At 37.7% G+C, this 16,179-nt stretch overlaps 1 protein-coding gene across 2 annotated transcripts in view; it reads left to right on the top strand.

Annotated features, from left to right (window-relative positions):
• The window catches only part of Herc5 (HECT and RLD domain containing E3 ubiquitin protein ligase 5), a 55,528-nt gene that overhangs the window by 33,021 nt on the left and 6,328 nt on the right, over positions 1-16,179 (top strand). For both annotated transcript variants that reach the window (XM_077110139.1, XM_076864001.2), the window contains exons 19-20: positions 5,638-5,704; positions 6,562-6,632. In XM_077110139.1, coding sequence (XP_076966254.1) covers positions 5,638-5,704; positions 6,562-6,632 — 138 coding nt within the window. The remainder of the gene's footprint in view (positions 1-5,637; positions 5,705-6,561; positions 6,633-16,179) is intronic.

Genomic DNA, 16,179 nt, shown 5'->3' with positions numbered 1-16,179 from the left:
TAATATTAGATGTTTCGTGGTCATCATTTTTTTTTTTTTTTTTTTGGTGCTCGGGATTGAACCTATGGGTGCTTTACCACTGAGCCACATCCCCAGCTCTTTTTAAGTTTTATTTTGACACAGGGTCTTTCTAAGTTACTTAGGACTTTGATAAGTTGCTGAGGCTGGCCTTAAACTTGCAATTCTTCAGTTTCAGCCTATGGAGTTACTAGAATTACAGGCATGTGCAGCCACACCAGGCTAGTTGTCACCTTTAAAGTAGAAATTTACTTTTTAGTTGAAAGACAAAGTACCACCTGGGAAACATCGGTAACATACATTATTGTCCCTGCCGTGCAACACTTTCCCTACACATCCTTAATACAAATTGACAAAGTATCTGAGAAGACAAACAACAAAAGAAACAATAAAATGGCTCACAATTAAAAGGGTGTTCAGTCTCACTAGTGCTCCTGGAGTACATGTTAACATGAGAAGGTATCTGGTGCTTCAAACTGAGAGAGGATTGAGATATTGGTGCTAAATTGTGGTAACAAGGCTTTGGGGAAAGGTTTACTCTTATTTCAGGTATTTAACGGAAATCCTTTTTCAGACCAGTGTGACATGGTACTTGTGAAAATTAAAACTGTATATGCCCTTTGATTCAGCAAGTCTACTTCTAAATATTTCACTTTTAGAAATATATAGCCACAGGCTGAGGGTGTAGCTCAGTGGTAGAGTGCTTCCCTAACATTCATGAGGGGGCTCTAGGTTCAGTCCCCAGCACTGCAAAAAAAAGAAGAAGAAGAAGAAAGCAAAACCCTGCAATAGTTTGTAATACTAACCTACATTGTATTATAATTTATAAAAATATAAGAACTACTTAAAATGTCCTTTAATATTTATGTCTACACATATGTATATACACATATATATATTTGGGGGATGGGTACTGGGGATTGAACTTGGGGGCACTTTACCAGTCAACTACAACCCTCATTGGTTTTATTTTGAGAGAAGATCTTGCTAAGTTTCTGAGACTGGCCTCAAACCTATGATTTTCCTGCCTGAGCCTTTCTAGTCACCAGAATTACAGGCAAGTGCCACTATACCCAGCGTATTTAGTATATTTATGCAATCAGACACTATAGAGATTTTTAAAATAATGAAAACAGTAATATGGTCCTATTATGAATACCTTCATTTTCTAGTTAAGGAAACTGAAACAGAGAGGTTAGGTAACTTGCACAGGACCCCTCAGTGTCAGACCAATGATTTGAACATAGATCTGGCTCCAGAGTCCAACTATTTCTCATTATACTAAATACATTAATAAGACAAGGAAAATGTAATAAAAACACAAGATTTGGAAAGAAGATAAATTTGTCATTATTTTTATGGCAAACACTGAAGAAGACCTAAATAATACTTATGCCTAAGAAGACTTAACTAACTTTAGTCACTTTTATGTATTTTTTAAAATATTTTTTTAGCTATTGGTAGAATTTTATTTTATTTATATGCAGTGCTGAGAATCAAACCCAATGTCTCACACATGCCAGGCAAATGCGCTACCACTGAACCACAGCCCCTGCCCCTGTATTTTTAACATGCATAAACTCAGTAAATATGTATGTGAGTAGTACTTCTCAGATTTTCAAGTTTGAAGATTATCTCAAAATCATTGAAGACCACAAAGAACTTTTTCTTTTGTTGGTTACATCTGTTGGTATTTATAGTATTAGAAGTTAAAAATGAGAAATGTTTTAAACACAGGAATACACAAACATTCTGTTATCAGAGCATTCCATAGTTTCACATAGCCTCTGGAAAATTTCTCTCTACTCATGACACAATGCACAAAGGCAAATAGCAGCTTAGTAATATGAAAGTAGTTTTGACCCTGTGAACTCTCTGTAAAATCCCCAGGGTTCCCAGTAGTTCTTGGCCTGAGCCACATTTTGAAAACCACTCACTGATTTCTCTGAATTCTGTAATTCTCCAGTTTTTTCCCAGTAGACTTTTTATTAAACCTCATAAGCTGATTCTAAAATTTCTATGAATGAACAGAGGACCAAGAATAGCCAGACATAATTCTTCAGGTAAATAAAGATAGAGAACTTGGCCTACCAGATACCCCGAATTATTGGAAAGCTGTACTAATTAGAACAGCATGTTAATGGTGTAGGGTTTCCAGTGGTGCTGAAGAGAAAGCTCAGAAAATGACTTGGATATATATGCAACCTGTTAGAGGTTGCATGTTAGATTAATGGAAATAGTATTATTTAATAAATAGATCTGTAAAAAATTATTACCCACCTGGGAGAAAAGTGATAGTAGATCATTGCCTAAAGTCTCACCCAAAAGTCCTCCATGTGGATAAAGGACTTAAGTATTCGATGCAAAAATGACTAAAATATAGAAAATGGATATAGATACTGAAGGTCTATAGGATAGATTTTTCAAGACATAGAACTAACTTTTAAAGAAAAGATTGATAAATTTAACAGCATTAAGATTAAAGAGCTTCTCTGTTCATCAAGAGATAGATACCTTAGTGAAACTGGTAGATATTTGAACTCATTTGAGGATGATAGAAAAATGAGAGGGGGAACTGTTGCGGTCTGCCTACCCCATGCTATAGTATTTGGGGGAAAGTCTTTAAGAAATGATTAGATCCCAAGGCAAAGCCCTTTTCAGTGGGATTAGTGCACTTATTCCCCTCTTCTGCCTTGTGAGGGCACATTAAAGGCACCATCTGTGGTGAACTGTCCCCTGCTAGACACAGAATCTGCTGTTGTCTTGATCTTAGCTTCTAGTGAGTCCTATAAGCATTAAATTTCTGTTGTTTATATATCATCTTCGTATAAGGTATTTTGTTACAGAAGCCAAAATGGATGAAGTCAGAAATGAGAAGACAAGAAGGGGATATTACTATAACAAATATGTGAAACTGTGGAAGCAATTTGCAAGCATCTAGGTAATAGGCAGGGGCTGGAGTTGTTTTGAGATGTGGTTTGAAAAAAGTCTGTAATGCTGCAAACAGACCATGAAGGGCTATTCTGATGAGGACTCAAAAGAGGAAAGTGGTAGAGAAGGCTACAGTCTTCTTGGACATTACCTAAGTGGTTATGATGAAGGTGTTGGGTAGAATATGGACACTATAGGCCATTTGGTACAAGTCTCAAAACAAGTGAGGGATGTTATTTGAAACTGGAGAAAGGGCAGTCCTTATAACATGGCAAAAAAGTTAGCTGAATTGTGTTTGTGTTTTAGTATTCTGTGAAAGGTAGAATTTATGAGCAGAGAATTGTGAAAAGAAATTTCTAAGCAAATTGTTGAGCAGTAAGATTTCTTGATTGCTTAAAGTAAAATGTGAGAAGAGAGAAATGATTTAAAGATTGAATTTGTGACGCAGTGATGTACACCTATAATCCCAGCTATTCAGGAGGCTGAGACAGGAGGATCACAAGTTTGATGGGGTCGGCCTGGGCAACTTACTGAGTCCCTGTCTTAAAATAAATTTTAAAAAGGACTGAGATGTATCTGAGAAGTAGAGCATCCCTGGCATCAGTCTTTAGTACTAAAAAAAAAAAAAAAAAGAAGGAATTTGTACTCAAAGGGAAGTAGAACATAAAGATTTGGAGAAATTTGCAGCCTGGCCATGTTGCAAAAAGGTGTGTTTGGGGGAGAACACCCAGGGGTTGTGGCCAAGCAATCTTTGGTAAAGAGGGTAGTGTGGATTAACTGGGGCCTGGCACTGTTCACCAAGATGATGGGAAAATGACTGACAGCATTTGTGGAAATCATCAGAGCTTCCACTCAAGGCCTAGGATACAGAACTATGTCAAAGGAGAGACTCTAGGTATCATCAGACCTCACGGTCTATGCTTGGCACTTTATCAAATCTCTGCTCCCTGCACTCTAGCACGGTGCTCAGCCAATCTTCCTGGGCTCCACTGAACTTGGGTTTGGTGTGGCTGCAGTGGCCACCCTTCTTGAGTGTACAGGTGGTAAATACACAGGTGCTAGGGGCTCAGGTGCCCCCATATTTGTAAGCGCACAGAGCACACATGCCTGGAGGTATGGCTTCCTTGACCTAGATTTCAGACAGTGCCTGATAGAATCATTTGGCCCAGGCAGAGAATTGCCAAGAAGTGAGGCTTCCCTAGAGACCCCAGGACAGCAGAGCCACCAGCAAGCCACTCCAGCCTAAGAGAGCCACAGGCATATGGCTGCCACCATTGAGAGCTGTTAGGTGGGCTATGCCTGGCAAAGCTATGAGGGCAGTTTCCAATCCCAGCCCTATCAAAGGTGAGCCATCCAAAGATTATTCTCAGACCTAAAAATTCCATGTTCACCCTTTGGGGTTTTTTGGATTTAACTTGGGAACTGTTACCTCTTTCTCTTGTCTCTTTTCTAGCTTTTTTGGAGGGCGGGGGGTACCAGGGATTGAACTCAGGGGCACTTGACCACGGGAGCTACGTCCCCAGCCCTGTTTTGTATTTTATTAGATACAGGGTCTTACTGAGTTGCTTAATTGCTAAATTGCTGAGGCTGGCTTTTAACTCTCGGTCCTCCCGCCTCTGCTTTGAAAGTTGCTGGGATTACAGGCATGCACCACCACACCTGGCCTCTTACCTCTTTTCTAGAATAAGAATGTCACCTGTTCTGTCATTGGAAGCAATAACTTGTTTGATTTCACAGGGTCACAGCTAGAGAGTAATTTGCCTCCTTTTCTCCCTAAAAAAACAATAAGTATGATCTATTATGTTACAATACTGTAATAAAAGCCTGGTGGGAGTCGGGGAACACAGATCCAGAGACCTTTCCCAAAGATAGGTGTCCCTTTGGAAATTTCTTTGAAGCTACACCTGTGTCTTTTACATACTTGCACAGATCTGACCATACTGTAGGGGGGACTTCCTCAGCATACCTCACCTACTTCCCTCAGGGTTTGTTGGTGATGGGTTAGTCTCACCTTTTACATTCCCTGTGCCTGCCGTGTTAGGGTCTGCTTGAATGCTAAATGAATAAACGAGTGTGTAAGCAAAAATCAATGCAAGACATGTGACTTTGAAAGTATGTATAAAGTACCACAGCATGACAGGCTGGAAATCTGAAAAGGCTGGCTCCTGACCTCTTTATGGAAGCTGCTGTGAGAGGTGCCTTGAAATTAATAAGATAGTAGAATTTCAGGTTTTTCTTAAGCTCAATGGTACTGGGGAAAGAGATAGAAGAGAAGGTCCTTTAACTTACTCCTCAGATTTCATGATATCCGATATTGATAGGAAACTTATTAATCTGTAGGTGAAATTCAAAAGCATAAAGAGGGCTAATACCAGTTTGAATGAATTTTGGTGTCAGTAAACATGTTTTTCTTTTCTAGCTAGAAACCTGCATCACTGGGTTAAGAAAGTTAGGGTTGAAGGAAAAGAGCTACAAATCAGAGGGGATCCTGCACATAAGTTCCTGTGCCTCACATTTTAGCTGAGTTCAGGCCCAGTTTAACTGTCAGTCCACAGAAAATGGGTGCCATGAACATTAACCCCCACCTTTGGATTAGCTGTACTCATGCCATTAGTTATTATAGATGGTGATCTAAAATATCTAGTGATGAGAGATTACTGTACTTTTAAAAACAAAATTCTTTCTTAGGAGTTTGCAGACACTTCTGGATGATGAAGGCAATGACTTTGGAGAAGTATTTTACGTCTATTTTAATGTAAGTAACAATAAAAACCTGATAACATTCAGTTTTATCTTTGGTTAATAACCCTTTAGATACTTTACCCAAATGTCACCTTTTACTTCAAAAAAAAATTCTAAATCATGTTAATGAAAAGAGGTTTTTTCCTTGTTTTTCATTAGTTTGGGTATATTAAATTTTACTATGTAACAACCTACCCTTAAACTTAGTAGCTCAAACATAATTCTGTGTGTCTGGGCTGGGTGAGTGGGGTTGGGTGATCTGCCATGGCCTTTACCACATGCCTGGTGATGGGCAGGTGGATTGGTTTATGGAGTGTCAGCTGAAACAGCTGGTCTTTGTTCCATGTGGGTTCTTAATTTACTAATAGGCTAGCCAAGGCTGCTTCACGGGGTAGATAGCAAGCCCAACACACAGCAGCTTCTCAAGGTTCTGCTTCTGTCAGATCCCATTGGCCAAAGTACTGCACATGGCCACCCCAGATTCAATGGCTAAAATATGCACTCCGCTCTTGATGGAAGATATTGCCAAGTCACATTGCCCCTTTTAGGGGAAGGGAGGGATTGGTGATCATTTTGCAAATCTGCTACACTGTCTACACTACATGTAAAGCAAATATTGAGTTCTGACAATTTTCTGATTAGTTTGTTAAATCTGATCAGTTAAGATGATTCAAGTTTTGAAAAAAAACTAACATTCTTCATGATGAATGGTAGTTTTTTGTTTATACCTTTCTTCTAGTTTTTAATGACAAAGATGTACATTCTTACAAATCTTGTAGGAAAAGAGATTCACTCCAAAGTGGTTTTGGTGGTGATAAACTGTTGAGAATTATTTTTGGAGATGTTATCTGAGTTTATTTGTGTTCACAGTTGCATTGGGACAGAAATAACGTAGAATTAATTCCTAATGGAAGCTGCATAGTTGTCAACCAGACCAACAAGTACGTACAAAGAAATAAAGTATTTGGTTTCTATACATAATATTTATTTCACTAAGCTCTAAAAGTTCTTTTTATTTTGTATAATTTTTTATTCCTGTTAATCATTTTTCAGTAGGGCAGAGGAGTTGTACGTTGTGAGTATGTATAGATATGTACACCATGGGGTTCATACTGTAATGAATGGAAATGGCATTCTCAGAGAAATCTCCCCTTTTCCTTCAGTGTAAAATAATATACTACCAATCTCTTTTTCCCCTTATTTTGCTTTAGTTTTTTTTCCACACTTCACTTGCCTTCAGGATTTATTTGCTTATTTGTCAGTGCATGCCCTCCTCCCCCATAGTGAAAGCTGTGTGGTGGCAGGGACTTGATCTGTATGCTTCACACTGCATGTTCAACCCTGAAGTGGTCTATAGTAGTGCCTTGTATTGAGGTTATTGTGGTATGGCTTCACTGCAACTGTGGGATGCTACTTAAAGCCACATAGTTTAGTATCATAGTTCATTCCCTTGATGATTGGTTACATGGCAAAGAGATCTCTAGGGAGCATACTGGCCTAATCCAAATTTATTCATAATCTATTTCTTAATTTTTTAAAACTTTTTATTGAGATGTAGAGATACGCACATAATGAGGCTTTCTAGGGAGAGCTTGGCAGACACTTATCCTAAACTGTTTGGCTTAAGTGAAAGAAGAGGCAGATGCCTCTGGTTTTTATGGTGGTTCAGATATGAGACCATGGAGAGTGTCCCCAATGTAGTCCAATGATATAATATAGAAAATTCTACAATGATAAGTGTATATCTTAATGAATGTTATGAAGTGAATGTACTTATGTAATTACCATCCACACTGAGAAACAGATCATTTCCAGCTGTATAGTTAGTTGTATACTGTGTGAATATACTAAAGTTTGTTCACCCGTAGTGTTATTGACAGGATGTGTTTCAAGTCTTAAATTATTGTGAGTAATGCTGTGAACATTCTTGTGTGTGTATGTGGTTGCTTATGTATGTGCATGTCTGTTGTATATAACTAGGAGAATTATTTCTGGCAGTCTTGGTGGTTGCCCCATGCAGGATGGGATCAATCCCCCCACCCAGTATTGGTTGGAGTTTTTAAAGTTTTAATGCCACATGTACACATGAGAGTATAAGAATATTACGCATATAATGAGGCTTTCTGGGGAGAGCTGGGCAGATACTTATCCTAAACTGTTTGGCTTAAGTGAAGGAAAAGGCAGATGCCTCTGGGTTTTATGGTGGTTCAGACATGAGACTATGGTGAGTGTTCCCATGTAGTCCAGAGCTTGTATAGTTTAACCTTCCCCGGAGTGCCAAGGGAGAGAGCCAAAGGGCTTTATTACCGATTGTGGAGATGTGGTGATGGGGGAGTAATGGGACCTGAAAGTGGGTAGTCTGCAAACATCCAGAATGGAGAGAGACTTCTACCAGCAGGGTATGAAAGTGCTAATTGCTCTACAAACTCTCTGATGGTTGTTATTGTTAACATCATTTGGGTGGGGGGGACCTGTGTTTAAACTCAGGGACACCAAACCACTGAGCCACATCCCCAGCCCTATTTTGTATTTTTTTAGAGACTGTCTCACTGAGTTACTTAGTGCCTCACCATTGCTGAGGCTGGCTTTGAACTTTAGATCCTCCTGTCTCAGGCTCCCCAGCTTATGGGATTACAGGTGTGCACCACTGCGCCTGGCTTGTTAGTCAAACGACTTTTTAAATTAGCTATTATGGGGGTGCATTGTAATATTTCATTGTGGATTTGGGTTTGGATTGTTTTGATTTTTAGTACTAGGAATTGGATCCAGGAACCCTTTACCACTGAGACATATCCCCAGTTCTTTTTATTTGCTGAGTTTATCTTTCAACTTAGGATCCTCCTGCCTCAGCCTCCCTATGTGCTGAGATTACAGGTGTGATCCACCACCTGACTCATGGTTTTAATTTGCTTTTCTCTGATGACTAAAATCCTTCACTATTATACACCCATGAATGTATGACTCTGTGTTTTCTCCTAGAGGCTTATTTTACTTATCACATTTAGACCTATAATCCAAGTGATTTTTTAGTAAGATGTAATATAAAAAGTTTCTTCCTCTTCTCTCCTTTCCTTCCTTCTTTTCCCTCATCCAATTGATCTAGCATCATTTATTGGAAAGATTACCTTTTCTGTTATATCGCATGTCATTTTTCCTTTAAAAAAAATGACCTTATATTAGCATCAGTTTCTACAACCACCACCACCACCTGCTGGGATTCTGAATTGTGGTTGAATTGAATCTGTAGATAAATTTGGAGATAGATAACATCTTAAAGTATTAAGTTTTTAAATTCATGAATATAAAATCTCTTTCCATCTGATTAGCTCGTTCCTCTCAGAAAAATTTTGTGTTTTTTTGTGTAGAGAACATGCCTATGTTTCATTGGATTTACTCTTAGCTTTTGGTGTATTTTATGCTAATACAAATTTTATCACTTTTAAATTTTCAGGGTTTTTTTTTAATTTATATTTTAGTTGTAGTTGGACACAATATCTTTATTTATTTATTTTTATGTGGTGTTGGGGATCGAACCCAGAGCCTCACCCGTGCTAGGCAAGCACTCTACCACTGAGCCACAACCCCAGCCAAAAAATTTCAGTTTTCTAACTGTTTATTTTTGAATATAGAAACATTAGTTTTGATACATTGAGATTCAAGGATTTTTTTTTTTAACCTTTATTCTATAGTTATTCATTTGTATGTGGTGCTGAGGATCCAACCCAGGGCCTCACATGTGGTACGCAAGCACTCTACCGCTGAGCTATAGCCCCAGCCCCAAGATTCAAGGATCTTAAATCCAGTTATTTTAATAGTTTTTCAGTGGATTCTTCAGGTTTTTCATTTTTGTTTTTTGGTGGGGTTTTTTGTTGTTGTTGTTTTTTTTGGGGGGGGGGCGGTACACATTCATGTTTCTGCAATTAATTAGAGTTGTAAGTGTATCCTTGCAGTTCTTAAAATATTCTCTGTTGCAGTGGCCAAAACATCTAGGGCAGTGTTGTATGGAAATGGTAACATCAAGCATTCTTTTTCTTTCTTCATCTCAAATGGAATGTTTTCAGTATGTTACCATTAAATGTGGCATTTGCCATAGGTTTTAATTTTTGCCAGATTTAATGTTATTTCCTTCTGTTCTTCGGAGTTTTTATTATGAGTAAATATTGAATATTCTCAAATGCTTTTTCTGTATCCATTGAAATGATCATGAGTTTGTTTGATGGGAAGAATCGTACTATTGCGTTTTCAAATGTTAAACCAACTCTGTGTTCCTGACATAAACAGAGTTTAGTGATATGATCTATTATTCTCTTTATATATAGCTGTTTGCTACTATTTGGTTTGTGGTTATTACATCCAGTTTGTAAAAAGCATAGTTTCCTCTTATACGATATTGATACTAAGGTTGGCATTGAGTTTACACTGATCCCATTGACTGGGTAGGCCGTCTCCTTTATCCTGCTGTCTGGGAAAGTTTATATATTATTGGTGTTGCTTCTTTCTAAAATATTGAAAGAATTTCCAGTGAAGCCATTTTATTATTAGTGAATTTTTATTATAGATTAAATTTCTCATATATACTCTTTAAACCCTATTAGAGAAGAAACTATTTCTAATATGGCTAATTGTATTTTTCTGGGAATTTCTTTCTCATTTTTTCCAGTGATAAAAAAACCAGGGAACTGTACCATTTAACCATATTCCCAACCCTTTTTGTTTTTTGAGGCAATGTTGTTTCCGAGGCTGGCCTCAAATTTGGATTTTCCTGCTTCAACTTCCCAAGTTGCTGGGATTACAGGTGTGTGCCACTGTGCCCAGCTTAAATTTTCATATTTATTACAGAGAATTATAATATCAGCTTCTTTTTTTGTACTTGGACATAATACCTTTATTTAATTTATTATTTATTTATTTATTTATTTATTTATTTTAAGAGAGAGAATTTTTTTTTAATATTTATTTTTTGGTTTTTCAGTGGACACAACATCTTTTATTTTTATGTGGTGCTGAGGATTGAACCTAGCGCTCCGCCCATGCCAGGCAAGCGCACTACCACTTGAGGCACATCCCCAGCCCCCTGTTTATTTATTTTTAAGTGGTGCTGAGGATCGAACCCAGGGCCTCACACATGCTAGGTAAGCACTCTACCGCTGAGCCACAACCCCAGCCCCATTTTATCAGCTTCTTAAAAATCTATGCCAGTATCTGGAGACATTTTTCTTTTTCATAAATGTTGGAGGTGTGCTACTACACTTGGCATCCAGTAGTTAGAGAAGAGAAATGCTACACAGGTCAGCCTCCTATAACCAAGAACTAACTGCCCTAGCATGTCAGTAACACTAAGATTGGGAAACCCTGTTCTCTAGCTAATGTCTCCTTTGCATTCCTGGTAGGCAATCTGTGCCTCCTTTCTTTCCTTGATCAGTAGTTAGTGTTTTTTTCAGTTTTTTAGCCTTTTGACTTTGTTAGTTTTCCCTCGTGTTCATTGATGACTGTCCTCAACAGTAATAATTTCTTTCCTTTAACTTTTTTTAGGGGTTTAACTTATGTTTTTCCTCTAATTTAACTGATATATGATAAGATTTATTTTTAGTCTCTTATTTTCTGATTTAGCTGCCTAAGGGCCTGGGAGTGTAGCTCAGTGGTAGAGTGTTTGCCTATGTCAGATCCACACCCCAGTTGTACCCTGGCAGGCAGGCAAGTTGTGGAAAAGCCAAAGAAAGTACCTGAAAATAGCATTGAGAGACAGTGACTTCCTGGGAAAAGCTTACAAGAGATGAATGATTGTTCCAGCAGGAGTTCGCTGGTGATAGGCTGAACAGGTAGAACCTCTGCCCCTCATGACACTGCCCCAAGGAGCATTTCCTTCCCTCACAGCATTTTGTTCAGTGTAGATGGCTAGATAAGTGACACTGCACAGTATCCTCCGCATAGTGTCCTCATCACCCATACCAGTTACCAGATGGAAAAGGGTTTTATAGGTTAGCTGGTGGAAGCAATGGCATCGTTACGTTGTTTGGTTTGCTTTGTTCCTTGTATAGCCAGCATTCCAGAGTAGATTGCAAGCAAACAGTTTTGCAGAACATTAACTTGGCCTAGTTCTCAGCATTTGTGAGAAAAAGCATTGTCCTGCAAGATAATACTTAGATCTAAGTGTCCTCTCCATAGCCCACTCTTATTGTTCCCTTAACCTGGCTTGGGTCCTGGGAACCAGGGGGCATTACAGCAACATTGACATTCTTACACTGTCAGTCATGTTGTTTGAGTCTTGTCTATTTTTAAGTTTCTTTCTGCTTTTTCTATAGGTATTGGGGAAGATATATCAGAATCTTTCAATATGTATATGGATTTTATTATTTATTCTTCAATTCATTTAAATTATTAATTCATGGGGCTGGGGATGTGGCTCATTGGTAGAGCGCTTGCCTAGCATGTGTGAGGCACTGGGTTCGATTCTCACCACCACATATAAATAAATGAATATAATAAAGGTCCATCAATGTCTAACAAAATTTTTTTAAATAAAATAAATGAATTATTAATTCATATATATCAAAGCTATATTACCACACATACAAATTTTAGCATTGTAATATCATTTATTTAGTCCTAGTCTTGTGTCTAATTTAAGTATACCTGTACTAGATTCATGTTGTTAGTGTTTACATGGGATATCTTTTCCATGCTCTGACTTTAAATCTTTCTGCGTCTTCACATTTAAGGGTTTTTGTTGTTTGTTTGTTTGTTTTAGACTGTAACAACTTATCTTTCAGTTGAAGTAGTCCATTTTTTACATTTATTTTATATTTGTTGGATTAGGATTTTTTGTTTCTTTTTTCTTACCTTTTATGTTTAATCAGTGATTATTTATTATTCCATATTTTTCCTACTGTTTTATTTACTATTGCTCATTTTTTTGCTATTCTTCTAGAGGCTATCGTAGAGATTACCGGATGTTTCTTAGACATCTTAAAATCTCATCTAATATAATACCTTTGCCATTTCTCAGACTATACTCCCGGGATGTTAAAACATGGGAGGCAGGGTTACTAGGGATTATACCCAGAGGTGCTCTACCACTGAGCTATACTCCCAACCCTTTTTATTGTATATTTTGAGACCTCACGAAGTTGCTGAGGCTGGCCTCAAACTTGCTGTTCTTCAGCCTCAGCCTCCCAAGTGTCTGAGATTGCAGGCATGCACCTCCATGACCAGCGGTGGGCCTTAGGACACTATTATTCTTAATCTAATTCTGCATCAATTTTAAATACTAAATGTAATCATTCTCTGATGGAGTGTTCATTTGGACTCGCTCTGATTTTCCTTTACATTGACCATCATTCCTTTAGCACTTCCCTTTGCACTTGGGATCCACTTCCTTTCTAGAGGAAGAAATACTTATAGTGTTTCCTGTAATTCAGGTTGCCTATTTATTTATGAATTCCCTTAATTTTTGTTTTAAAATCTGAAGTGTCTTTATGAAGTCTTCACTTTGAAGAAGAATTCAAACAAGTGCAGAATTCTAGGAGGACTGGTCTCTCACCACCTTAAGAAGTGCCATTTCATTGCTTCTGGCTTTCATTACCCCGCTGAAAATCATCACTTTGTCTTTTTGTTCCTCTTTTGAAGTCATATGAGTTTCTTCTTGGACTGTTTTGAGGGTTTTTCATTTTGTCTTTGATCTTTTATTATAATATATCTTTCTTTTATTTTTTCCATCTTGCATTTCTTTTTCTTCTTTTTTAAAAAAAAAAATCTTGACTTTTTCTGGTTTTCAAATCTAAATGAATACTGATTACCCAATTCTCTTGCTCTGTCCTTCCATTTTAGGACTCCAGTTACATGTGTCATATTCTCCTCTATTCCCACACCCTTCAGCCCATCCCCCACCCCTGTACTGGGAATTGAACCCAGGGCCTTGCTCATCCTAAGCAAGCATTCTCCCAAGCCACCTTTCTCCTGTATTTTCTCATTCTTTTTGTTATTCATTTTTCACTGTAGAAGTTTTCTGGCATATCTTCTGATTCTCTAACCTCTAAAAGTACATGAAGTCTGTTTGCCTTTTTTTTTTTTCCCCCAACTCTAATGGTTGTATTTTTTTTAAGATTTCAGATGCTTTAAATAATTTCATTTTTTCCTCTACACATTCATCATGCTTATTTTACAGCCCATGTTGGTCAGCTTTAGGCTTGTCTCTGTTGTCTCTTTTCTTTTTCAAGACATATTTGATCATTTGATTGTGTGCTAGACATTTTCTATAAAAACACCATAGTTTCTGAGCGATGCTATCTTCCTCCAGAGAGGACTCCCACTGTTCTCTGATAGGCAGCTAGAGTAACAGGAGTCAAGTCAGCTCAGCCCACTGATGGGCAAAGTGTAATTGAGATAGGCTTGCAACCTTTTAAGCCTCAGGATACTTCTGGTTCACCTCCACTAAAATGTAGCTCTCTAGGGATCCCCCTTAGAACCCACAGCATTCTTTTCCCCCTTTTATCTTGTAGTACTGAGCATTGAATATAGCTTCTTACATATGTTAAGCAAGAGCCAGTCCACTGAGCTACATCCCCATCCATAAATCCACAGTACTTTTTAGGACTCCTTTTTTATTTATTTATTTATTTATTTGTTTGTTTTTATTTATTTATTTATTTTAATTCCAGTATAGTTTGCTGGTACATCTGCTGTCAATTTCTCCTTTGGTTTTCTTTTCTTCCCACCTCTTTTTTATTAGTGCATTATAGTTATGTTGTTACATGTTCATACATGCACACAATACAATATAATTTGGCCAATATCTCTCCCCAGCACTCACCCCCTGCCTCCCCACATCCCCCACATTTCTTTTCCTTTTTCTTCTCTAGTTTCCACATATGAGAAAAAATATAGGACCATTGGCCTTCTGAGTTTGACTTATATCTTTATGACTGAGTATATATATCCATTGTATATATACCACATTTTCTTTATTTATCTATCCATTGCTGGACACCCAAGCTGGTTCCATAGTTTGGCTACTGTGAATTGTGCTACTATAAACATGGGTATGCACATATCACTATAGTATGACTTTAATTCTTTGAGATAAGTACTGGACCCAGGGGTGCTTAACCACTGAACCACATTCCCAGCCCCTTCTTTTTTTTTTTTTTTTTTTTATTTTGAGATAGGGTCTCACTAAGTTGCTGAGAGACTGACTTGGAATTTGGAATCCTCCTTTCTCAGCCTTCCAAGCCACTGGGATTACGGGCATGTGCCACTGCACCTGGCTATTACTTGTGTTCTTTTTTCTTTCTTTTTAATTTATTCTAATGTGTTACACATGACAGCAAAATGCATTTCAGTTCGTAGTACACTTAATTATAGAGCACAATTTTTAATGTGTGCTTGTACACAAATAGAGTCACACTATTCATGTCCATCTCATTCTACCATCTTTCGTATCTTCCTGCCCTTTCCCTCCCCCTCCCTCCCCTTTGTCCTATCTAAAGTTCCTCCATTCTTCCGGTACTCCCCTGCTGCCCATCCCCATTATGGATCAGCATCCACATATCAGAGAAAACATTCAGCATTTGCTTTTTTGGAATTGGCTCACTTCACTTAGCATAATATTCTCCAACTACATTCATTTACCTGCAAATGCCCTGATTTTATTCTCTTTTAATGCTGAGTAATATTCCATTGTGTGTGTGTGTGTGTGCGTGTGTGCGCGCGCGGGCAGGGATATATATATATCTATCTCACCTGCTTCACTCCTCTTGCTAAGGATTACTTTGGCTATTCTGGGTCTCTTATTTTTCCAGATGAATTTCATGGTTGCTTTTTCTGTTCATATGAGGAATGTCATTGGGATTTCCATTGGAATTGCATTAAATCTGTAGAGTGCTTTTAGTAGTACAGTAATTTCAATTCTGCCTATCCAAGAACAAGGTAGATCTTTCCATCTTCTAAGGTCTTCTTTAATTTCTTTCTTTAGTGTTCTGTAGTTTTCATTGTAGAGGTCTTTCACTTCTTTGATTAAGTTGATTTTCAAGTAGTTTTTTTTTTTAATAGAATGATGTCATTGGTCAATAGTAATAGTTTGATTGCTTCTCTTCCTGTCCATATCCCTTTAATTTCTTTCATCTGTCTAATTGCTCTGGCTAGAGTTTCAAGAACTATGTTAAATAGAAGTAGTGAAAGAGGGCATCCCTATCTTGTTCCAGTTTTTAAGGAATGCTTTCAGTTCTTCTTCATTTAGAATTTGTTGGCCTTGGGCTTAGCATAGATAACTTTTACAATGTTGAGATATGTTCCTGATATCCCTAGTTTTTCTAGTGTTTTGAAAGATGAAGTGGTGCTGTATTTTGTTGAATGCTTTTTCTGCACCATTTGAGATGATCATAAGATTCTTATCTATTACTTGTATTTTTTTTAGTTGTAGTCAGACACAGTATCTTTATTTTATTTATTTACTTTTATGTAGTGCTTGAGGATCGAACCCCAGCTCCTTGC

This window comes from Callospermophilus lateralis, chromosome 8, assembly GCF_048772815.1.
Source record: "Callospermophilus lateralis isolate mCalLat2 chromosome 8, mCalLat2.hap1, whole genome shotgun sequence".
Classification (NCBI taxonomy): domain Eukaryota; kingdom Metazoa; phylum Chordata; class Mammalia; order Rodentia; family Sciuridae; genus Callospermophilus; species Callospermophilus lateralis.
This window is presented reverse-complemented; position numbering and strand designations above follow the sequence as displayed.